Source organism: Salvelinus alpinus, chromosome 10 (genome assembly GCF_045679555.1).
Source record: "Salvelinus alpinus chromosome 10, SLU_Salpinus.1, whole genome shotgun sequence".
Lineage (NCBI taxonomy): Eukaryota > Metazoa > Chordata > Actinopteri > Salmoniformes > Salmonidae > Salvelinus > Salvelinus alpinus.
The window spans coordinates 23819516-23845605 of record NC_092095.1 but is presented as its reverse complement, the minus strand read 5'-3'; the positions used below and the strand labels follow the sequence as shown (position 1 = coordinate 23845605).

Below are 26090 nucleotides of genomic sequence, written 5' to 3'. Positions count from 1 at the left end.
CTTTGAGAGACTAGTCAAGGACCATATCACCTCCACCCTACCTGACACCCTAGACCCACCCCAATTTGCTTACCGCCCCAATAGGTCCACAGACGACACAATCGCAACCACACTGCACATTGCCCTAACCCATCTGGACAAGAGGAATACCTATGTCAGAATGCTGTTCATCGACTACAGCTCAGCATTTAACACCATAGTACACTCCAAACTCATCATCAAGCTCGAGACCCTGGGTCTCGACCCCGCCCTGTGCAACTAGGTAATGGACTTCCTGACGGGCCGCCCCCAGGTGGTGATGGTAGGAAACAACATCTCCACCCCGCTGATCCTCAGGAAGTCCTTGATTACCAACAACGACGAGATGGCCTACAGGGAGGAGGTGAGGGGCCTCGGAGTGTGGTGTCAGGAAAATAACCTCGCACTCAACGTCAACAAAACAAAGGAGATGATCGTGGACTTCAGGAAACAGCAGAGGGAGCACCCCCCTATCCACATCGACAGAACAGTAGTGGAGAGGGTAGTAAGTTTTAAGTTCCTCGGCGTACACATCACGGACAATCTGAATTGGTCAACCCACACAGACAGCGTAGTGAAGAAGGCGCAGCAGCGCCTCTTCAACCTCAGGAGGCTGAAGAAATTCAGCTTGTCACCAAAAGCAATCACAAACTTTTACAGATGCACAATCGAGAGCATCCTGTCGGGCTGTATCACCGCCTGGTACGGTAACTGCACCGCCTACAACCGTAAGGCTCTCCAGAGGGTGTTGAGGTCTGCACAACGCATCACCGGGGGCAAACTACCTGCCCTCCAGGACACCTACACCACCCGATGCGACAGGAAGGCCATAAAGATCATCAAGGACAACAACCACCCGAGCCACTGCCTGTTTACCCAGCTATCATCCAGAAGGCGAGGTCAGTACAGGTGCATCAAAGCAGGGACCGAGAAACTGTTTTTCAGTCTCTATCTCAAGGCCATCAGACTGTTAAACAGCCACCACTAACATTGAGTGGCTGCTGTCAACATACTGACTCTACTCCAGCCACTTTAATAATGTAAAAATGTATCACTAGCCACTTTAAACAATGAAACTTTTATATGTTTACATACCCTACATTACTCATCTCATATGTATATACTGTTCTCGATACCATCTGCTGCATCTTGCCTATGCCGTTCTGTACCATCACTCATTCATATATTTTTATGTACATATTCTTCATTCCTTTACACTTGTGTGTATAAGTTAGTTGTTGTGAAATTGTTAGGTTAGATTACTCGTTGGCTATTAGTGCATTGTCGGAACTAGAAGCACAAGCATTTCGCTACACTCGCATTAACATCTGCTAACCATGTGTATGTGACAAATAAAATTTGATTTGATTTACCCGACCATGGACACCATAATAGCTGCCATGGTCCTTCCCGGACCGGGAGATTATAGGGCGGAACCCACGACTGAAGCAGGGACCCCCCCAGAGTCTTTGATGCAGACTTGAAAGCCTCTGCGCTCTTGGCCGCCTTACCAATGTGGCCATGCTGCTGCAGGCCTACCAGCAGACTCTGTTGCCCCGGCTGCAGGGGGGCACAGAGGAGCTTTCCCTGCTCCAGAGAGATGTGGCCCATTCCAACGGATGGGCCGTGGCGCAGGTGCTTACCTCCCGACGCCATCTCTGGCTGGCCCAATCCCGTCAGCCAGCTGCTCTCCAGAACACATTTGCCACTCTCCCCATCACCCCAGGGCTAATGGTTGTCCCAGGGGTTAATGACATTCTGGAGCAGACCGATAAGGTTCGTAGGGACCGGGAGACCCTAAGACGGTTCATGCCGCCTCCTTAGGCCCCGGGTCCAAGGCAGATGGACTGTCGCCACCCACCTGCACCTGAATGACCGTGGGGTCCCTCTCCTGCCCCATCTCCTTAGGAACGACAGCGGGGAGGGGCACAGCATGCGGTGGAACAACAACCTGTCAATCGTCACCACCATAGGGACGAGCTTGGGGCTCCAGAGGCGAGGCGGGCCTCGGCAGGACCTCTGACACACTGTTCCTCGGCCTCTTCTGGTCTCAAAGGGCAAAGTGGGAGGAGTGTGTGGAGTCCCCATAGGTGTTGTCCACAATGCTCGACGGGTACCGACTCCAATTCCGTTGCCGGCCCCCATCCTTCAGGGGCCTTTGTGTCACCACGGTGGCCGACCAGCTGAGATTCCTCTTGCACCTTTGCTAGGTACTATTGGGTAAATGTGGCACCTCCCTCTGCAGTTGGTTCAGTGGTCCAGGACATCGCTTCCCCTTCCGGGGACTGTGCCGGGTACTGTGCCGGGAACCCCCTTCCACATTTCCAGCCCCTGCGTCTCGATCCCGCTATGGGACTTCGCTGCTGGCTGGCCAGGTCCCTCTAGCACTGACTAAATCTGGTACGGGTATTCCAATATATTGGAGTGATCCTATATAGTGAAACATAACGAAGGTTACGTATGTAACCACTGTTATGTGAGCTATGTGGATCACTCCAATCCTCTACGGTGCTAGAGGCGCCTCAAGTGATGTAGAGAGTGTGTGTCGTGGCCATGGGGTCTACGTATAGGGGCGGACCCCAGCCGTGACACAGGTGTACACGGGAGTAAATCGAAATCCTCACCTCAGATATGTCCCTCCGCTGCGGAGTGATACCAATATATTGGAGTGATCCATATAGCTCTCATAACCGTGGTTACATACAGTGGGGAGAACAAGTATTTGATACACTGCCGATTTTGCAGGTTTTCCTACTTACAAAGCATGTAGAGGTCTGTAATTTTTATCATAGGTACACTTCAACTGTGAGAGACGGAATCTAAAACAAAAATCCAGAAAATCACATTGTATGATTTTTAAATAATTAATTTGCATTTTATTGCATGACATAAGTATTTGATCACCTACCAACCAGTAAGAATTCCGGCTCTCACAGACCTGTTAGTTTTTCTTTAAGAAGCCCTCCTGTTCTCCACTCATTACCTGTATTAACTGCACCTGTTTGAACTCGTTACCTGTATAAAAGACACCTGTCCACACACAATCAAACAGATTCCAACCTCTCCACAATGGCCAAGACCAGAGAGCTGTGTAAGGACATCAGGGATAAAATTGTAGACCTGCACAAGGCTGGGATGGGCTACAGGACAATAGGCAAGCAGCTTGGTGAGAAGGAAACAACTGTTGGCGCAATTATTAGAAAATGGAAGAAGTTCAAGATGACGGTCAATCACCCTCGGTCTGGGGCTCCATGCAAGATTTCACCTCGTGGGGCATCAATGATCATGAGGAAGGTGAGGGATCAGCCCAGAACTACACGGCAGGACCTGGTCAATGACCTGAAGAGAGCTGGGACCACAGTCTCAAAGAAAACCATTAGTAACACACTACGCCGTCATGGATTAAAATCCTGCAGCGCACGCAAGGTCCCCCTGCTTAAGCCAGTGCATGTCCAGGCCTGTCTGAAGTTTGCCAATGACCATCTGGATGATCCAGAGGAGGAATGGGAGAAGGTCATGTGGTCTGATGAGACAAAAATAGAGCTTTTTGGTCTAAACTCCACTCGCCGTGTTTGGAGGAAGAAGAAGTATGAGTACAACCCCAAGAACACCATCCCAACCGTGAAGCATGGAGGTGGAAACATCATTCTTTGGGGATGCTTTTCTGCAAAGGGGACAGGACGACTGCACCGTATTGAGGGGAGGATGGATGGGGCCATGTATCGCGAGATCTTGGCCAACAACCTCCTTCCCTCAGTAAGAGCATTGAAGATGGGTCGTGGCTGGGTCTTCCAGCATGACAACGACACGAAGCACACAGCCATGGCAACTAAGGAGTGGCTCCGTAAGAAGCATCTCAAGGTCCTGGAGTGGCCTAGCCAGTCTCCAGACCTGAACCCAATAGAAAATCTTTGGAGGGAGCTGAAAGTCCGTATTGCCCAGCGACAGCCCCGAAACCTGAAGGATCTGGAGAAGATCTGTAGGGAGGAGTGGGCCAAAATCCCTGCTGCAGTGTGTGCAAACCTAGTCAAGAACTACAGGAAACGTATGATCTCTGTAATTGCAAACAAAGGTTTCTGTACCAAATATTAAGTTCTGCTTTTCTGATGTATCAAATACTTATGTCATGCAATAAAATGCAAATTAATTACTTAAAAATCATACAATGTGATTTTCTGGATTTTTGTTTTAGATTCTGTCTCTCATAGTTGAAGTGTACCTATGATAATAATTACAGACCTCTACATGCTTTGTAAGTAGGAAAACCTGCAAAATCGGCAGTGTATCAAATACTTGTTCTCCCCACTGTACGTAACCTTCGTTCTTTACGAAAAATACAAAATCCGATTGCGGGACAGGGGGAGGGTGAGGATACCAACATCATAAAATACAAAAATAAAATGCATCCAAAAATCCCCACTCCTTTAGTGATAATCCACATTACATCCCTACACAGGCTCATCTACCTGTGTGGATGCAACATTCATCAACAGGAATCCTTGCAATGCCTCTGCTGTAAAATTCCTGAGTCCTCCAAAAAAGGTCAGCCGCACTCGATAACTATCTTCTCAGATTTCTGGAAAGTGCTTGTCACTAGTTACAGCCATTTTGACTTTGGCTGTGGTATTGTACAATTTCTTTTTTTTTTTTTTGCATTTTGCATTTTGTTCTTAATTTAAGGTTAGTGTTAGGCATAAGTTTAGCAGTGTGGTTAGGTAGAAAATCAGATTTTAAGAAACATTGTAGAAATAGGTGGGATATAAGATTTTGTGGTTGTGGTAATTAGTGACTACTCTAGAAATCACTGTAGTCTATACACAACAGCCTGTCCTTATGATTATTAGGAGGCTGCTGAGGGGAGGGTGGCTCATAATAATGGCTGGAAAGGAGCAAATAGAATGGCATTAAACACATGGAATTCCGCTCCAGCCATTACCAGGAGCCAGTCCTCCCCAATTTAAGATATCACCAACCTGTGTTTTTAATTTAACCCTATCAGTCCCGAGACCCCAGCAAAAGTCGGCTTTTCATTTATCTGACTTTTATTTATCTGCATGTCCAGCCCTTATATTTAGCCTCACAATGAAGTGTTTTACCATTTTCCTTTCAGGACAACCAGGGTTACAAGTAGAACACAAATCAATTTGACATAAACAGTTGTATTCATGAGTTTTATTGACAAATGTCAACAACAAAAAAAAGTCAGCCAAAGCAAAAACCTGATTTAAAAATTCATTTACACTACCGTTCAAAAGTTTGGGGTCACTTAGAAATAGAAAGCACTTTTTTTGTCCATTTTTAAAATAACATCAAATTGATCAGAAATACAGTGTAGACATTAACGTTAGAAATTACTATTGTAGCTGGAAACGGCAGATTTTTCTTTTGTGGAATATCTACATAGGCGTACAGAGGCCCATTATCAGCAACCATCACTCCTGTGTTCCAACGGCACATTGTGTTAGCTAATCCAAGTTTAGCATTCTAAAAGACTATTTGATCATTAGAAAAACCTTTTGAAATTGTTAGCACAGTTGAAAACTGTTGTCCTCTAGTTTGAGAAACAGATTCCTCACAGGTCCTCAACTGGCAGCTTCATTAAATAGTACACTCAAAACAACAGTCTCAACGTTCACAGTGACGAGGCGACTCCGGGATGCTAGCCTTGTAGGTAGTGTTGCAAAGAAAAAGGCATATCTTAGACTGGCAAATAAAATATTAAGATGGGCAAAAGAACAGACACTGGACAGAGGAATTCTTGCTCCAGCTAGAGCTGTACCTGGCTACCGTTCGCCCGACTCCTTCTGGAGAGTGTGAGCGTCCTCGTCTCCTGGGCAGAGCCCTGAAGTGGGCCAACGCGGTCTGGGAGAGTCCAGACTCCGCAAGGGACCACTACCCTGAGTTCACCCGCCGGTTCCGGGCCGTGTTCGACCACGGAACGGCTGTTCCACCTTAGGCAGGAGACGAGGAGCGTGCAGGACTTCGCGCTGGAGTTTCTGACCCTGGCCGCTGGAGCGGGGTGGAACGATGGACCACTACCGGTGTAGCCTCCGAGAGGACGTCCGCAGAGCTAGCTTGTCGGGACACCACCCTCACCCTGGATGAGCTCATAGACATGTCGATCCGACTGGACAACCTGCTAGCTGCCCGCGGTCGTCCAGAGCGGGTCCTGTTTGTTCCACACCCCAGCCCTCCCGCTCCAACACCCATGGAGTTAGGGGGTACCGCATCTAGGGGAACCAGAGGAGGAGGCTCCTCCTGTACCAGTTGTGGTCGGAGAGGGCACACTGCCGATTGGTGCTGGAGGAGCTCGTCTGGGAGTCGAGAGGGCAGGCAGAGCACTTCTCGTACACCCCAGGTGAGTCCCGTGGTCCCGTGTGGCTCAGTTGGTAGAGCATGGCGCTTGCAACGCCAGGGTTGTGGGTTCATTCCCCACGGGGGGACCAGGATGAATATGTATAAACTTTCCAATTTGTAAGTCGCTCTGGATAAGAGCGTCTGCTAAATGACTTAAATGTAATGTAAATGTGAGTCAGCACCAGACTCACGCAGATCTCCCTGTTGGTCACATGTTCATACTAATCTCTTTTCCTGAGTTTTCCCCCTCTTTCCAGCATAAGTTGCTAATCGATTCAGGTGCAGCTGGGAACTTTATGGATCGTGGCCACGGTTCCACTGGACATGGTAACGCAGGGGAGCAGATTAGTCTCTTCCTTATTGATTTACCTGCGTTTCCAGTGGTGCTGGGGATTCCCTGGTTGGCTAGTCACAATCCTAGGATTTCATGGAAACAGGGGGTTCTAAAGGGGTGGTCAGAGGAGTGTTCAGGTAGGTGTATAGGAGTTTCCATCGGTGCAACGACGGTGGAGAGTCCAGACCAGGCTTCCACTGTGCACATTCCCTCAGAATATGCCGATTTGGCTATCGCCTTCTGTAAAAAGAGGGCGACCCAATTACCACCTCATCGACGAGGGGATTGCGCAATAAACCTCCAGGTAAACGCAGCACTTCCCAGGAGTCACGTGTACCCACTGTCACAGGAGGAGACAGTGGCTATGGAGACATATGTCACTGAATCTCTGGGACGGGTACATTCGGCCCCCCACATCACCCGTCTCCTCGAGTTTCTTTTTTGTGAAGGAGGGAGATCTGCGTCCGTGCATTGATTATAGAGGTCTAAATTCCATCACAGTGGGGTTTAGTTACCCGCTACCTCTCATCACTACGGCGGTGGAATCATTTCACGGAGCGCGCTTTTTCACAAAACTGGATCTCAGGAGCGCGTATAACTTGGTGCGTATCCGGGAGGGAGATGAGTGGAAGACCGCGTTTAGTACCACATCTGGCCATTATGAGGACCTCGTCATGCCGTATGGGTTGAAAAATGCTCCAGCCGTCTTTCAATCCTTCGTAGATAAGATTCTCAGGGACCTGCACGGGCAGGGTGTGGTGGTGTATATCGATGATATCCTGATCTATTGCGCCACACGCGCCGCGCATGTGTCTCTGGTGCGCAAGGTACTTGGGCGACTGCTGGAGCATGACCTGTACGTCAAGGCTGAGAAATGTGTGTTCTCCAAACAAGTCGTTTCCTTCCTGGGGTATCGCATTTCCACATCTGGGGTGGTGATGGAGTGTGACCGCGTTGCAGCCGTGCGTAATTGGCCGACTCCGACCACGATAAAGGAGGTGCAGCGGTTTTTAGGGTTTGCCAATTACTACCGGAGGTTAATCCGGGGTTTTGGCCAGGTGGCTGCTCCCATTACCTCACTGCTGAAGGGGGGCCCGTGCATTTGCGGGGGTCTGCGGAGGCGGGCAGAGCTTTTAGTCATCTGAAGGCGCTGTTTACCGATGCTCCCGTATTGGCTCATCCGGACCCCTCTTTGGCGTTCATAGTGGAGATGGACGCGTCCGAGGCTGGGGTTGGGGTTGGAGCCATGCTATCACAGCGCTCGGGCACGCCACCGAAGCTCCGCCTCTGCGCTTTTTATTTCAGGAAGCTCGGTCTATGACGTGGGGGACCGGGAGTTGTTGGCTTTGGTAAAAGCTCTGAAGGTGTGGAGACATTGGCTTGAGGGGGCTAAACACCCTTTTCTCATCTGGACTGACCACTGTAATCTGGAGTACATCCGCGCAGCGAGGAGACTGAATCCTCGTCAGGCAAGGTGGGCCATGTTTTTCACCAGATTTAGGTTCACCATCTCCTATAGACCAGGTTCCCTTAACACTAAGCCCGACACGCTGTCCCATCTCTATGACACTGAGGAGCGCTCCATCGATCCTACTCCCATACTTCCAGCTTCATGTCTGGTGGCACCGGTGATATGGGAGGTGGACGCGGACATCGAGCGGTCGTTACGGTTGGAAACCGCGCCCCCACAGTGTCCAGCGGGTCTTCAGTACGTGCCGCTTGGTGTTTGTGACAAATTGATTTGGTGGGCCCATACACTACCCTCTTCGGGTCATCCGGGAATTGGGAGGACAGTGCGGGGTCTTAGGGGGAGGTACTGGTGGCCCACTTTAGCGAAGGATGTGTGGTTTTATGTCTCCTCCTGTTCGGTGTGCGCTCAGAGTAAGGCTCCTAGACACCTGCCTAGAGGGAAGTTACAGCCCCTCCCCGTTCCACAACGGCCTTGGTCACATCTGTCGGTGGATTTTTTCACCGACCTTCCCCCGTCTCAGGGGAAGACTACGATCCTGGTCGTTGTGGATCGGTTTTCGAAGTCCTGCCGTCTCCTCCCGTTGCCCGGTCTCCCTACGGCCCTGCAGACTGCGGAGGCCCTGTTTACCCATGTCTTCCGGCACTACGGGGTGCCCAGTTCACATCCCGAGTTTGGAGCACGTTCATGGAGCGTCTGGGGGTCTCGATCAGACTGACCTCGAGTTTTCACCCCGAGAGCAATAGGCAGGTGGAGAGAGTGAACCAGGATGTGGGTATGTTTCTGCGGTCGTATTGCCAGGACCGGCCAGGAGAATGGGTGAGGTACGTCCCATGGGCGGCGGTGGCTCAAAACTCACTCCTCCACGACCATGTCGCCTTTCCAGTGCGTGTTGGGCCACCAGCCGGTCCTGGCACCGTGGCATCAGAGCCAGACCGAGGCTCCTGCGGTGGAGGAGTGGGTGCAGTGCTCAAAGGAGACCTGGAGAGCCGTTCAGGAATCGCTCAAGCAGGCTGGTGGGCGGCAGAAGAGGAGCGCTGACCGCCACCGCAGTGAGGCCCCCGTGTTTGCACCGGGGGACCGGGTCTGGCTCTCGACCTGAAACCTGCCCCTCCGCCTGCCCTGCTGGAAGCTGGGGCCGCGGTGTGTGGGGCCATTTTAAAGTCCTGAGGAGGATAAACGAGGTATGTTATAGTTTACAGCTCCCTTCTTACTATCGCATTAACCCCTCGTTTCATGTGTCTCTCCTCAGGCCGGTGGTAGCTGGTCCCCTGTAGGAAGGTGAGGTGCCGGAGGTCCCTCCGCCCCCTCTGGACATCGAGGGGTCCCCGGCGTACACGGTACGTTCCATTCTGGACTCTAGACGCCGGGTGAGGGGCCTGCAGTACCTCGTGGATTGGGAGGGGTACGGTCTGGAGGAGAGGTGCTTGGTACCGGTGGAGGACATCTTGGATCCATCACTGCTGAGGGATTTCCAACGCCTCCATCAGGATCGCCCGAGGCCGGTGCGCCGCGCGTCGGGGGGGTACTGTCACGACTTCCACCGAAGGTGGCTCCTCTCACTGTTCGGGCGGCTCTCGGCAGTCGTCGTCACTGGTCTACTAGCTGCCAACGATTATTTTTCCCTTTTCTGTTGGTTTTGTCTTTATTGTTTTCACCTGTACCTTGTTTGTGGTTAATTTGCGGCTATGTAAGCCTTCAAGGCCCGCCTGCTTTTGTGCGAGCTTATTTTATTTTCTGTCAGTGGAGGTTTGTGTTTTGTTCCATTACGGATTGTTTGGTGTCCCGTTTTGTGGGCATTTGTGCCTGTTGTTTTTGACTTGACCATTTTTGGAATAAATACGTCCTTTCTGGAACCTGTGCTCTCTGCGCCTGACTCCACACCCACCACTCCTAGCTAACGTGACACAACCTTTATCTAAATGTTTGGGGTCAGATTAGGAGATGGGCTCGGTCCTGAGACTATGAAGTTGACAACACTGAGTTTACAACACATGCAGAGAGACTGACACGTGACAACACACCGACTAATAGAGGGAAGAACATCAATCATGGTAGGGCCTACCTTTTATAATTACTCATACAAACAGTTTTGACGTGATTTTAAAATGTTCGTTATGTATTTAGTAGTACTATCTATAAGCTACCATATTTAATGAATGCATCATGTCTTCACATTCCATCTGTATTGCTGAGATACAATAAGATGAATGACAATAATATGCACACCAGAGAATAATCAGTCATTTTCAAGTCACATATTTGTTCAGTGGCTACAGCCTGTCATTATTTCCAATGGAGGCTGCTGAGGGGACGGAAGCTCATAATGGCTGGAAAGAAGCAAATGGAATGGCATCAAACACATGGAACCCGTGTGTGTGTGATGTATTTGTTATCATTCCATGTATTCTGCTCCAGCCTTTACCACAAGACCATCCTCCCCAATTAAGGTGCCACCAACCTCCTGTGTTTTAATTTAACCCGATCAGTCCCGAGACACCAGTAAAAATCGTCTTTTCATTAATCTGACTTTTTTATTTATCTGCATGTCCAGCCCTTATATTTAGCCTCACAATTAAGTGTTTTACCATTTTCCTTTCAGGACAACCAGGGTTACAAGTAGAACACAAGTTAATTTGACATAAACGGTTGTATTCATGAGTTTTATTGACAAATGTCAACAACAAAAAAAACTCAGCCAAAGCAAAAACCTGAATAAATGAATTTATGTAAATGTTGTAACTACAGAAATCGTTTCCTCACTGGGAAATGAATATCCAACTAGTCAGTGACAATTGTGTGGCGTTTGGGACAGACTGTGAGCTTATTATAGACACTATGTCATGGGATTTCCTATGTAGAAGAACCCCTTACCTTCTAATGACTCTTGAGCAAAACATGTGCATGAGAGTCTCAGTTTTTCATAATGGCTTTTAAGTGTGTAGTTCAAACCATACGGACTTTAGACATTTTTGTAAAAAGACCCGGGCCCCTTCAGGATCCGCCCTTGTCTCACAAACACCACTCAGCCCCCGTTAATCACACAGACTAAAGGTTGGTATGTACAGATATAGAATAAATAGACAAATCCAATGGCACAACCCATGTAGCTCAAACACACACTGTTTAAAAGGGGTTAGAAGTCCAAAAAATGCCTGTGTTATGGTGTGACTCATTGGGTTAATGTAACTAAAACATTTAAATGTTTAGTTATATTTTATTCCACCTGTTATTACCCTAACAATAGTCTGTAAATGGTCTCTTGAATATTTCCTGGGATGAATGCTGTAATTAAAAACAAAACATTGCACCATTGTCTGTAGGCCTAATCGTTTGCTCTTTGGGAAAAATAAAGTTTCAAGACATTGAGGAGTATTTCACTCAATGGGTGGAGATGGATACGCGTCTCAGCTGTGATGAAACCCGATCGTTAACATATGATCCTATATAGGGCAAGGCACAGCATCTTACATGATATTATTTGCATGGCTGCATACCAAATGTCCTTTATAGCAACAACAAGATTAGTTTAATTCTGCAGAAACATAGAAAACATTCTCTATTGCACTATAGACTGTAATGGACACTTTCCCTCTCCTATAATCTGATCAGAATGATGAGTACATCCCAAGTCTTCTAGCAGCTTCCGACTTCTTGGGCCCTTTTCTTTGGGGGAAGGGGTAGTGGTGATGGGGGCAAGAGGAGAGAAGAGGCGGCCGCTGCCCCCCAAAACTCAGTTGTCTGGACAAAATGGCTGGGGCTGAGAACTTCCGGGAGCCTGATCTGCTGTTACTGGTACTCAACTCTACAGAATGGATAGAAATAGAATCCCCCAAGACCTTCTCAGGAAAGTCTTCAGACAGCGAAGTAAAACTTGAATTACTGCCCGTGATTGTAGGGTTTGTATGTGGTGTTATAATGACGTTGGTCTGTCGGTGGATACCCAAGGGTTTGCTCCATGGGGCTCTCTCCAGGTCCCCAACAAAGTCATTCTCAGACTCTGAGACCAACCTCTTCCTCTCGTGTTTGCTCTTCATCTCCTGGTTGATTGGGACTACATTGACGAGGGCTTGCCCACTGATTTCTGCTGCATCAGTTGATACTGTTAGGAAATAGAATAGAAATGTACAGACAGGTTTACACAGTCATCTGCAATCAACCTTCCAGCTCAATGTAAAAGTACTGTAACAAAAATATTAAATGACCACATTGACCACATGTGAATGACCACATTTCCAGTATAGCCTAACTGCAGTATAACTGTGTTGCTCAAAGTAGGCTAGCAGGAAAAGCTTTTGCATGAAGAAACAAAAGTACCAAAGACCAGTGCTGCCACATGTGTCAAGGACTCAAATTCACGTGATATAAATCAATTACTGCTACTTTGTTGCAACATGACCTTGAGGATGCACAATATTGTCTACAATTTAACAACTTGTTGCCAGTGCCAAACTGTTCAGACAACTGGGCCATGTTACGTTACCAAACGTTATCGAACATTGCAAATAGAAATCCCATGAATAAAGCCGATGTAATTCTTTATTCTACATGTCAGATAGGCATGTAAGCGTCCTGCTGAACTACCCCCAGTTGGGTGCGTGCCAAGCTCTCGCAGCACTTTTCGAAAGCGATGTCTACCTTGTCTGAATAAAACCACCAGGGTCTGGCGCTTTTGTTTCTCTTTAGTCAAGTTGTACTGTTCCGTCAAAAGTGCAATGTCCATCCTGGTTAGGTCCGCGACAATTTCGCTTTGGTCCACTTCCTCGACCAAATGATTCACGTCGCCGTTGGCTGTTTCACTACGACTCCGGGACCTTATCTGTTCCCAGGAACACGTCGAATTGGAACAGCAGCACGACAACATCCTGTTTGCATTGATAACCAATTTGGATTTTTATTTCCCCAATCAAAGAAGGCACAGCTGATAGAATGATAAGTAGTTATCCACCTGCTGCCGGCAGTATAGCCTATACGGCACTGTCTACATCTCAGTAGGTGTAGTGCAGGCTAGTCTAAAGTGGTTCAAAAGTTTGAGTGATGTGCAAACAATTGAGGACAATTGAAGGTTGCCCTTTTCTTTTACAGTAGACCATGTAGGTGTATGTGTAGTGTAGTTTTGGTGAAAACTGCTTATGGTTATGATAGGCTAAAGTAAAATAGGTGAATAGGTCAGTATATTATTAAGGAAAATTCCAAACATAATACATGGCCTACAGGAAACTAGGCTACACAAACATCAAGTTACTTACATCTTCATACTATAGAATCCAGTAGTCTTTTATTATCTGTAGGCCTAACAATCAACATTGATTTTCATGTTCATATATTATGTTCTGGGAAAATGTGTTGAATGACCCAGTTGTTACTTGGGCTGGCACTGACACAGTATATTGACACAGTGTTGTTGAAGTTGTGGGTGAGTCCTGCTTTGGAGGGATGACTTAAATGGATGACATGGTGGTGGTGACACATCTAGCAGGTGTACCTGCGCTGCAAAAAAACTCACAGAAAATTAGCCCTAAGTTCAATGCTTAGTCTACTCGGGAGTCCAATGCTTAGGGCTCCTGAGTGGCACTGTGGTCTAAGGCACTGCATCTCAGTGCTAGAGGCATCACTACAGACAATGGTTTGATTCCAGGCTGTATCACAACCGGACGTGACTGGGTGTACAATAGAGCGGCGCACAATTGGTCCAGCGTCGTCAGGGTTTGGCCGGGTTTGGCCATTATTGTAAATAAGAATTTGTTCTTAACTGGCTTGCCTAGTTAAATAAAGGTTAAATACTCACACATCACTCCTTTGCCTCAACATTATTGCCTCACACGTTCTCCTTACTAAAGCAGGGAGGCCTGTATTTCAAAGATATCATTACCACAGGGATTTTCTATGCAAACAGTCCCACTTCCATGAATTGTTTGTGGAGACCTGTGGATTTCCTGTTTCTGAAAAGTAAGCAATGAGCTGCTGATAACTCATGCAGCAAATTAAATAACAAAATGGATCTCTCACTCTCTCTTCCCTGTCTTTCTTCCTGTCTGTCTGTCAAATCAAATCAAATGTATTTATATAGCCCTTCTTACATCAGCTGATATCTCAAAGTGCTGTACAGAAACCCAGCCTAAAACCCCAAACAGCAAGCAATGCAGGTGTAGAAGTCTGTCTGTCTCTCTGTGCGCGTGAGTGTTCATCATTAACATTTAAATGTCCAAATAATAATAGCCATGGGTGGAGCATCTGAACCTAACTGAATGTAATCAAATTGTATTGGTCACATACACATATTTATCAGGTGTAGCGAAATGCCTGTGGTTAGTTTAACAGTACGTTTATGGTGCATTTATCCTACTTTTTGCAACATTAGACCTAATAGACAATAAGGAATATATACTGAACAAAAATAATTAAAAGCAACATGCAACAATTTCAACGATTTTACTGAGTTACAGTTCATATAAGGAAATCAGTCAATTGAAATAAATTCATTCATTAGGCCCTAATCTGACTGGGCAGGGGCACAGCCATTGGTGGACCTGGGAGGGCATAGGCCCACCCACAGGAAGCCAGGCCCAGCCAATCAGGATGAGTATTTCCCCACAAAAGGGCTTTATTACAGACAGAAATACTCCTCAGTTTCACCAGCTGTCTGCGTGAAAAGACGATCCTGCGGGTGAAGAAGCCAGATGTGGAGGTCCTGGGCTGGCGTGGTGAGGCCGGTTGGACATACTGCCAAATTCTCTAAAACAACTTATGGTAGAGAAATTAACATTAAATAATCTGGTGGACATTTCTGCAGTCAGCATGCCAATTTGCACACTCCCTCAACTTGAGACATCTGTGGCATTGTGTTGTGTGACAAAACTGTACATTTTAGTGGCCTTTTATTGTCCCCAGCACAAGGTGCACCTGTGTAATGATCATGCTATTTAATCTGCTTCTTGATATGCCACACCTGTCAAATGGATGGATTATCTTGGCAAAGGAGAAATGTTCATGTAACAGGGATTTAAATACATCTGTGTACATAATTTGAGAGAAATAAACTTTTTGTGCATGTAGAAAAAGTTCAGCTCATGAAACTTGGGACCAACACTTTACATGTTGCGTTCAAAACTATTGTTCAGTATATAAAGACACAGTATTTTTTGCTTGTCGTAAATGTTTATGACGTTTGTCATGAAATATTCAAAAAGCCACTCACCAGAGCGTATTTGATTAAATAAAATGCAACGTAGGCTAGATATAGCTAGAAGAGTTTGAGTCTTTAACTGCAGCCTATATTGCATTTTTTTGAGTGCGCTGCACCTTTAAACATGAACCATTTGTGCACTGTTCAGAAACAGCGATACTGTGTTGCACTTCCAGTTTTGGGACGTAGAACTATGTGTTGACTACAATGGCTGCGTCCACCGACTCATTTTACCTGGGGTTTGATTTCAGCACTCAACAAGTAGGTTCAGATTATAATGCATGCTTTACGTCGTTCTGTTTGCAATATTGCCTATACGCACGCGCTTAGACTGTGTAACACGGAAGAAGAGATAAAACGACGAATCAGCGGCTACAAATGAAGGCTCATCTGGAACATTTGACATAACAAAGGCCTACGGGAAGATAGCCTTTCAAATAACCCATGTGTACCATACTATATAAGCAATATTATAAGCAATATTAGTGGTTCTGGCATTCATTAATAAATGAAATGCGCGTGACATTTTTTACTTTCATTCCACTGGACTTCGGACTTAGCCTAGCCAAACATTGAATTGCTTATTTCATAACATTTTGCCCTTCTCCCTACTACATTGGCTGCAAAGCAGGCACTTCTGTTGCTGTTCCTGTATCCTACTGTAGCTCCTAAACTTACTCAACCCATTTCCCCAATTTTGTGTTCAGCTGAAGGTGGTTGCTGTTGATGGGAACCTCCGTGTTGTCCACCAGGACAATGTGCAGTTTGACAGTGAACTGCCAGAATTCGGGTAACACAAAATAAAAATATACATTTCATAATGTGTAGGATGATGTGTGCTGACAACTGATAAATAGCTATGTCCTCCCGACTTTAGCAGCATAATTCCAAGGCTGGCAAATCCTACACCCTTGATAGTAGGCTAGGCTACACAGTTTGGAATTAGTCCATGAAACTGACTTCTATCTTTTCATATCTCCCCAGGACTCAGGGAGGGGTCCATATCCATGCAGACAGTCTGACTGTCACTTCTCCTGTGCTCATGTGGGTAAAGGTAGTCCACCATGAATACTTTACTACTTATTAGTGCACTGCACAGTGGATACTTCACTAGTACTCAATAAAAGTACTAGTAGCTCAGTGGTCTGCTCACTCTCAAACCATTGCATAGCTGAAGTACTGAATTAACTTCCATCTAAGCTGTTATTCCGTTGAGTTCAAAGGTAGGGCCTACAGCAATAAAATTCCCCAAAGTGTTGTAACAAATGCATTACACTGCATGAAACTGTAAGGTTGATTAAACTAATATTATTAGACTGCAGTTAATTCTAATTTTGGGAAGATATCTCTCTTTGTAAGTAACTCCTCAGTTATCTTCAGCAGAAATACACAACACTTTGAATCAATAGTCACCCAGATCAGATTCAAGAGCAATCTATGCGTAATAAGGATGCCATTGGCAGAGCTGAGCGTGTTTTAGTCCTGTGATTTTTAACTGAGCAATTCCATGGTGATTTCCCAGGCGCTTGACCTGATCCTTGGCAAGATGAAGAATGCAGGATTTGACTTCTCACGTGTGAAAGCCCTATCTGGAAGTGGCCAGGTGTGTGGACTATTACTAGTACTGTATTATAGTGCTCCATTGTGTATTTTGAATACAGTCAGGCATTACATGTATTGTATTTCATCATTGCCTTGTTTTTACAGCAACATGGCAGTGTGTATTGGAGGAAAGGGACCAACCAAGTTCTCAGGGATCTCCATCCAGGAAAAAGTTTGCATGAACTTCTGAAGGTAAGTGGTCCCATACATGGCAGGAGCAGGGAGAGATTCTATACTCTCTGGTTGTCCTTTCTGTCTATTACTACAGCAGAGTAGAGTGCATGTTTGCTAGTGACATGCCAGATAAAACAATTATCTCCCATTTTTGATAGGCAACTTCATCGTCCCATCAAATCAAATTTATTTATAAAGCCCTTACATCAGCTGATATCTCAAAGTGCTGTACAGAAACCCAGCCTAAAACCCCAAACAGCAAGCAATGCAGGTGTAGAAGCATTTCATTTTGCACATACAGTTCAGTATCAGCAACAAGCACAAATGACATGCACCACTTGATTTGAAATACAGTGCCCTGTTTTTGGCAAATGTCAAATAGGCGGTGTCCGCCTGGTTAAAAGTTAATACATTACCTTCCTTGTGTGGGTGAGAAAAAAACACATTTGCCACAGCCTTTGATACATTGCAGGCACAGCCAACCCTATAGCCCAATGTTTGTTCATTAATCCAACAGTACAATCAAACCCTGAGGATTATTCAGTTAATACTAACCTGAAGGGCCTCCTTTTTACATCAGTGAGTTTGCAAGTCTAAAAGGACCATGATAAGGCGTTTCTATGAACATTTTGTCTCAAACCTGGTTGTCTCTTCTAAATTTGTTATTGTCTTTGAATGCCTTGATTATATATTTTGAGAGTATTACAGTAGTTAGTTGATTAGTAGTTGTTTTGATTCATTCAAACACTTTGTTTATTGAATACATTTTAGTTGTGCATGTTCCACTTCTATTAAGTGATTCCATGGATTGCAATAAATAAGCTAGTTTCTTGTCATCTGATTTCTCAGTTTGTATAGTGATACATTATGTCTGTACTTGTGCCAACAGGGTGGTTTTGCAGTGTCAGATAGTCCAGTGTGGATGGACTCCAGCACTACAGAGCAGTGTCAGTACCTGGAGACAGCAGTAGGTGGCGCTCAGAGAGTTGCAGACATCACAGGCTCCCGGGCCTATGAGGTGAGGAAGACTCAGTTTCCTTGACTGGATGGATTTGATGGATTGACTTAATTGACACTTACTTTACTCATTGTTTACAAGTAACTGCAATCATACATGTCTCCAAGTGATATGGACACAGGTAACACCTGTACACGTATGTGGGGGATCCAATATTTACTAAAGGCACTGACCTTTTTTTATCAATTCTATAACATTACCTTTCAGCGTTTCACTGGAAATCAGATTGCCAAGATTTACAAGGCCCAACCAGAGAAGTACGAGGACACAGAGGTGAGGTGACATGTCGTGCCCATTTTACTTGTCTGCTATCACCATTCCCCATTGTCTTATGTTAAATCCAATGATTTATATACACCATTGGTAAACTACTTTAGGTCACATATCTGTGTGAATTCAAAAATTAAGGTAAAGAGGGCTCTAAAAATGCCAGATAATTCTGCTCTCTTTGTGGAACATATTCTGTGTTGATTTAGTAGGAAAGATCAATAGAATTTTAGATAGAATTTCACTAGTTCTGTAATTGTCTGAAATATTTCCCCCCTTCTTTTTATGCTATTCATATCAGAGAATCTCATTGGTCAGCAGCTTTGCTGCCTCTCTCTTCTTGGGCAGCTATGCAGCTATTGATTACAGTGACGGTAAGGTACTGGTACTGATGATAATGGTTAATGATGATTTGTTATCGGTAAGACTTTATTGTATGGTACAGAAAGCAAGCTATACTTCACTTTTTTGTTTCTCTTTGGGATTTATTAAAACAAATATGAGTACTGCATGTACAATTTGTTATCAGTTTAGTTACCACTTAGCACGAATGTACCTATTGGTAGAACATAATTTCATTGTAAATACCAGTGCAAACATTACCCTAATATAAAGTTATCCTGCATTATAACATGTTATAATATAACATTTAAGTACAACTACTATGGAACAAATACCTTGGGAGTGAAGATCCTCCTTAAACAGTTTTATCTCAATCTCTTCCTTCAAAGACTCAATCATGGACACTCTTACTGACAGTTGTGGCTGCTTTGCGTGATGTATTGTTGTCTCTACCTTCTTGCCCTTTGTGCTGTTGTCTGTGCCCAATAATGTTTGTACCATGTTTTGTGCTGCTACAATGTTGTCCTGCTGTCATGTTGTGTTGCTGCCATGCTGTGTTGTCATGTGTTGCTGCCTTGCTATGCTGTTGTCTTAGGTCTCTCTTTATGTAGTGTTTTGTTGTCTCTCGTCGTGATGTGTGCTTTCTCCTATTTTTTTATATATTTTTTTCTTTATTTAAATCCCAGCCGTCCCCGCACGAGGCCTTTTGGTAGGCTGTCATTGTAAATAACAATTTGTTCTCAACTGACTTGCCTAGTTAAATAAAGGTTAAATACAAAAATAAACAAATCCTTAAAGAGTTAGCTGTTTCAGACCATATTACTTTACCCCAGCATGCTTGAAACATCACCTACTATGGGAACACAGTGGGTTAACTCTCCAAGTTGGCTTGAACTTATCTCTGACACTTACTTCATTACAATGTTTTTACCTGGCAGAACCATTCTTTTAAGGTCTGCTGGATAACAATCATCATTGTGTTTGTGCAATAAGGTCGCCAAGGGATTTTTCTCCATCTGTTATCAGCAGCACTGAAACCAGGTTGACATTGTAATCAAGTCATGTAGCCTGTTCTTTGCCTGAATTTCGTTACAATATACAACAGGGCAATATGAGGGAAATGTCTTGTTTATCATACAGGAAGATTACGGTAGTTGTGACAATTTTCGCATGACATTCTATTCTATCAGCACAATGATATCTGGCATATACATAGAAGTATACCACAGTGCTGTGATAACATACATTACAGTTTATGAATAACAAATTCATATTCAGATTAGTGAGATTGGATTTAGTTAATAAAAACATAAGACAATATAAATGTTTATAAATGTATAGAAATAATGAAATACTTATGCGTAGAAAGTGTATTAATAGTTTATTCATGATTTTTAATGAAAGTCATTATTAAGGGTTACCCAAACATTTGTTACACTCGGTTCCGTGATCCGCATTCTAATAAAATTGACTTGCATTGAGGTGCACTGTATATTCTATGTTCTTTGGAAAGGCTTGATCAGTCGTTCTGATTCGTGACATGTTCATTCTTCTCCTTTATTAAGGTTCAGGGATGAATTTGATGGACATATTCAGCAAACAGTGGGCAGACTCCTGTCTTGAGGCTACTGCTCCTCACCTGGAGGAGAGGCTGGGAGCCCCTGTGCATTCTTCAGCTGTCTTGGTGAGATACCCCTATATGCAGTATCATGGTTCTTGACCATGTGTTGCTATTTTTTGTCTATTCTCATTTTCATTGTAAAATAAGTACGTTTTTGGTGAATTCTTCAGTTGCAAGTCCTTGGGTCAGGTCATGTAGGCTACATAATATCCATCGTAATCACCTTATATTCAAATATTTGTATTTGAAGAGTTGTAGGTCAGCCTGAGGGCTCTGGCAATAATTGGATAAAGAACTGGGGCCATCAAGGCTTTCGTCCCAGCTCCACTTGTAGAAGCTGTTAAGGAGACTTTTGGTACTAGACTTGGCACTCCGGTATCGCTTGCCATGCGGTAGCAGAGAAAACAGTCTATGACTTGGGTGACTGGAGTCTGACAATTTTTGGGGCTTTCCTCTCACACCGCCTAGTATATAGGTCCTGGATGGCAGGAAGGTTGGCCCCAGTGATGTACTGACATAGTAGAGACATAATCCTGATTTTATTTATGCAGTAAAATACAATTAAGGCATGTGATGTATCAGAAATTGTGTAATATAATTGTCAACCTAAAATATTGCCATATAATTATAGATACAGTTTATATGGTTTTATACACTTTCTGTATATATAGCCTTAAAATATATGTAAACAGACCATAAATGTTTCAATTTAAATGTTTGGGAAAGTTGTGAGTGCTATTATATGATACAATATCAGTACTTTTACAACTTGTCTACAGTAAGTCCTATCATCAACTGATTTTAGCCAACGTGTGGCTGTGGGTTGAGTGCATTCTTTGAATGGAATGTTGGCATATTGGCATTTAATTTGAAAAAATGAACAGAATCATTGATCTAAAACTGGTGACTAGCTAGCTAACAAACATAGATGCGGCAAAGAGGTAAATCGAACTCGACCAAAACAATGGAATTGCCATGGAAACGCGTGGGAGTAAGATCCCGAGTCTCCTCATTGCCATCCAGCAAAACTTTCCCACATTTAGTCTATTGTTTATATGTGTATTTCATGTTGAGGTAAAAATCGGAGTATAATGCTTGTATGGATGTCAACCCCAACACATGTTCATGTCATCGTTGCCAATCAACTGCAATACAGTTAAAAACAAATTTGACTACCACCAGCGATTTCTTTATGCTAGTTATGCTAACCAGTTTATGCGAGCGGGAGTAAGCATTTAGCAGTCACTTCTTCACAACTTGAAAAGGCACAACTTCTACATGTTATGCAGCGAAAACAGTCAAATATATCCAAATCGGACTTAAGTAACCACATTCTGGGCCTGTTACAATACATAAATCACGACGGAGTTGACGAATATCTACTTTGTTAGATCAGATTTCTTGAATGTGTGCCAATCTGGTCAATGGAACGTCTGCGTTTACCGCATCTATACCGTGTAGATAAATGTCTGACCTTTATCCCACCTTAGATGGTTCATGTCTATTCTAGTTATTTAGAAAAAGTCAAGGACTAATTGCTGTTCACAATATCCATAGTAAACGCTGATGACTGTTGAACTGCTAAAGCTAACATTGGACTGTTCACATCTCTTTATTCCTCATCCTCTTCTATAAACCCTAACCTCACCTGGTTCCCCTCCACAGGGCCTCCTCTCTCCTTACCATGTCACTCGTTATGGCTTCCCAGAGGACTGCAAAGTGGTGGCATTCACTGGGGATAACCCAGGTAAGAGCTTTATCATGCTCTGATGCTGTCTTTGGCAGGGGCCTCTGTTTTCTATTTTCCGTCATCTGGCCACTGGGTGGCAGTAGCACTGTACTGACTGCATTGATGTGCTCCAGTGATCCTCCTCCGCGCCTCCACTCCTCCTATCCTACACATGGATGTTGTGTAGATTCTAATGTGAGTGCATGGCGGCGGTGGTCACATGTTCGCCCTCCTCCCAGGCAGCTTGATATAAGCCTGATGAACGGAGAGAAGAGCTGGCCCCTCGCCAAACAAGCAGCATTGGTTTAAAGGGATAGTTTGGGATTTTGGCAATGAAGCTCTTTATATACTTCCCCAGAGTCAGATGAACTTGTGGATACAATTTTATGTCTCTGCGTCCAGTATGAAGGAAGTTAGAGATAGTTTTGCGAGCCAATGCTAACTAGTTTAGCACAATGACTGGACATTTTTGGGTACAGCTCATTGCCAAAATCCCAAACTATGCCTTTAAGACTATCGCCATGCGACTTGTGCCGTGTGCTGCCCGTGTCTGTAGACTAGAGGTGGTGACTCTGTGCTTTTTCAATTAAATGCCGCGGCGGCCAGCTGAACGTAAACAGTGAAACAAGCCTAGACTGCTCTCCTCTCCGCTAGTCCGCTCAGCAGTGACATCTGCATGAAAGGGGCTTTACGACCAATTAAAAGGCGGGCGACGCCCAGACGGTGGTTGTGTGAGGGAGTCTGGCACAGTCGGTTAAGATTGAGCTCTTTCAGCACAGCTCGGTTTGAGCAGCCAAACAATAGCCAATGTACTAATTGATACCGTTTTGAAATTGCCTGGATATAATGAAATATTATCCTTGGTGTGATACCCTAGATGAAGGGGAGGCAGGATACATAAGGAGTTGGTTATGAATCCATAGACTAGACAGTGAGATGGCTGTCTTCAAATTTATACTAGTTGATCATTGTAATAATTGATTAGGCTAGTTGATTAGTGCAGGGCTTATGCTAAGATTTGAAGAGCCATGGTGCATTCAGTAATTTAATTCAAGTTGTTTGTTGATTGATATGTAGATAAGAGTATCATTAATAGTTATCATGTATGCAAAAAACTCACTTTAATTCATTTTCTGAGATATGAAGGGACAGAAGTATTGAGGTAAACTAGATGTCCATGACCGCTGTGTCTTGCCTAAACAAGCCCTCATATTTTCATCCAGATTTGAGAATTATTTAGTAGCTCAGGAAGGTATATGGATTGTATTTATTCTACACCCTAATACATAAAGATGTCGACTTATCAATATATTTATACTACTACATTCCAATAAATCATCGCAGCAAACCATTTTTTAAGGTCAATGACAGATATGAAATTCTCAAAATTATTCCTAAGCTTCAGATTTGAACGCCGGTGAAGAATTGAAATGAGAATCCAGTCCGAGGGCCATTTTTCTTGGGACTGTCGTCCTTTCAGGGGCCTGCGTGTGTATGCGTCACAGCACGGGAAAGATTGATTTAACGCTCTATGCAAGGTCACCAAGAAATCCAATAGACTGGAATTAATAAATCTTTCCACCAGGTCCGCCATCTGAAGCCCCCAAAATTAAAACATGTAAAAGATCTGCCCAGCAACTCCCAACTCAAAAGCAGAAAGTTGGGACTTGTTATGGGCCATACCTGAATACCTCGTTATGGGCCATACCTGTATATCTCGTTATGGGCCATACCTGTATACCTTATTATGGGTAATACCTGTATACCTTGTTATAGGCCGTACCTGTATACCTTGTTATGGGCCATACCTGTATACCTTGTTGTCCATACAGAACAATGACAATACACAGTATATACACCCCATAGGATAACCCTTTTTGGTTCAAGGTAGAACTCTTTTGGGTTCCATGTAGAACCCTCTGTCGAAAGGGTTCTACATGGAACTCAAAAGAGGTTCTACCTGCAACCAAAAGGGTTTTACATGGAACCAAAGGGGGTTCTTAAGGGTTTTCCCATGCGGACAGCCAATGAACCCTTTTTGGTTTCAGATTGCACCTTTTTTTCTAAGAGTGTACCTTAGGTCACAGTCTGTGGATGGAATTCAAATTAAACGTTTCAATACGGTACTGCATGTTCAGTGACTCAAGTAGATCTGAGAGAGTCTATGTTGTGCAGACGCATCCCATTTTAAAGGACCAAGGCAAGAGAGATGAATGGAACGTGGGCTAAAGGGAACTAGACTTTCTTACTGGCTTTCAATCTTCAATTAGTGTGTTTCAAGTCTGAATGCTGTTTTGTTTTCTTATTCCAGGGTCCCTGGCTGGGATGAGGTTACAGGAAGGAGACATAGCCGTAAGACCTTTCATCTTTCTGCACAAGCACAATACATCATATCCTAGCCAATTAAAGGATATAGGGCTCAAATGTTATCAAGTTGCATTTCAGTGCTTAAAGAGGTACAGAACTTTTGTTTCTTTGGCTACTCAGAAATTACGTCATTGGACACAAGGGCACACCTCCCCAGACCCATGAGCAAGGATGTTGTGGTTTTAGGAGATAAGAAATTGATTAATATTATTGAGGTGAACAATTTGTAACTAAACTTCCATACAGCCTCTTTAGCTGCAGCTTTAGAGTAATATGGTGCAAGGAAGCCATGTTAAGGACCACATGGAGGTTCCATGGCATTAAATCATTCATGCCAAGAGGTCCGCCGTTGTCCGACGAGGAGCAATTTCAAGCTGTTTTCATCATCAAACGGAACACTTGGTAGAATCAACGCATTAAACGCATTACAGCGCTCGCTTTGAACTTCACCTAAATGAGGGAATCACACATTTTTCGAGATGCGCTTTGACTACCGGCTTCCAAACCTACAACCAAATATAATTCACTTACTCTAATCAGATTTTGTTTTGCATGTCTTCACTTAAAGGCTTATTGCAGTCAAAAATGTGATTTCCTGTGTTTTATATATATTTCCACACTAAGAGATTGGAATAATACTGTGAAATTGTGCGATGGAGTTTTGGCCTGTCTGGTGACATCACCAGGTGGTAAATTAGTTAATAGATAATAAGAAAGGTTCAACCAAAGTTCCAATCCTCTGCCAATAACAGCTAGTTTTCAATTTTTCTCTCCCCACTCAGATCATTCCCAGACAGTCCTAGCAAAATTCTTGCTTGAGAAATTGCTCTTTACTAAGAAGCAACCCACTGGGTAAAAACTGGTTGAATCAACGTTGTTTCCACGTCATTTAAACCAAAAAATGTAATGTGATGACATTGAATCCATGTGGAAAACTGATTGGATTTGAAAAAAGTAATCAACGTCATAGCCGCGGGAAGTAGGGGTGCTGAGGTTGCTGCAGCACCCCCTGATAAATCACAATGGAAAAAAATGAATATTACTGTTGTCATTTATTTTTTACCAAATTATTGCACTTGCCATTTAAAGATGCATTATGCAGAAATCGCTCTGCCATTTGCTGGTTGCAAATTGTTTTATAGTTTGCCTAATTTCAGTTTGTGACAAAACAAGCAAGTATAGTGTAGAGAATCATTGTACCATCTAAACCGCTGTGAAAAATTATTTCCCAAAATATTGTATTTTCAGCTTTTTGAAACTTGTGTTCAAAAGTAAAAGATGCAAAAACAAAACTTAAGCACGGGAATCATAGAAATAGTGCACATAGAACAGATTAGACTTCTTAGTGATTAGGAATCTTAGACTTGCTTTCAATGAGAATGACAGATCTATAACTCACATATGTGAACTTGGTTTGTTTACCAAAAAAGTTACATATTGCAGCATTAATACTCCTGTATGAGCGGACGAAGAGAGCAGGGAGAAATGCCCCCCCCAAAAAATTTTTTCGTATTTTGTTTACCCAACTTTTAACATAAATCCCCCCTCCCCTTTTTCCCTTACATAAGCCTCAATTTGACGGGGCATGGACTCTACAAGGTTGATTC

At 44.2% G+C, this 26090-nt stretch overlaps 1 protein-coding gene and 1 long non-coding RNA gene across 3 annotated transcripts in view; one reads left to right on the top strand and one right to left on the bottom strand.

Annotated features, from left to right (window-relative positions):
• Positions 1-10826: 10826 nt before the first annotated feature.
• LOC139531746 (uncharacterized) lies at positions 10827-13044 on the bottom strand. The gene is made up of 2 exons (XR_011666423.1): positions 12816-13044; positions 10827-12279 (listed from the first exon to the last, which is right to left on the bottom strand). It is a non-coding gene; the product is annotated as an uncharacterized lncRNA (long non-coding RNA).
• Positions 13045-15479: 2435 nt separating this feature from the next.
• The window catches only part of xylb (xylulokinase homolog (H. influenzae)), a 62415-nt gene continuing 51804 nt past the window's right edge, over positions 15480-26090 (top strand). Inside the window, exons 1-11 of one of the 2 annotated variants that reach the window (XM_071328509.1) lie at positions 15480-15624; positions 16071-16153; positions 16348-16417; positions 16886-16966; positions 17071-17157; positions 18029-18157; positions 18365-18430; positions 18726-18798; positions 20332-20450; positions 22053-22134; positions 24428-24468. In XM_071328509.1, the coding sequence (XP_071184610.1) occupies positions 15571-15624; positions 16071-16153; positions 16348-16417; positions 16886-16966; positions 17071-17157; positions 18029-18157; positions 18365-18430; positions 18726-18798; positions 20332-20450; positions 22053-22134; positions 24428-24468 (885 nt within the window). In that variant the 5' untranslated portion in view covers positions 15480-15570. Of the gene's footprint in view, positions 15625-16070; positions 16154-16347; positions 16418-16885; positions 16967-17070; positions 17158-18028; positions 18158-18364; positions 18431-18725; positions 18799-20331; positions 20451-22052; positions 22135-24427; positions 24469-26090 lie in introns of those variants that run through there. The other variant, XM_071328510.1, reaches the window with a different exon arrangement.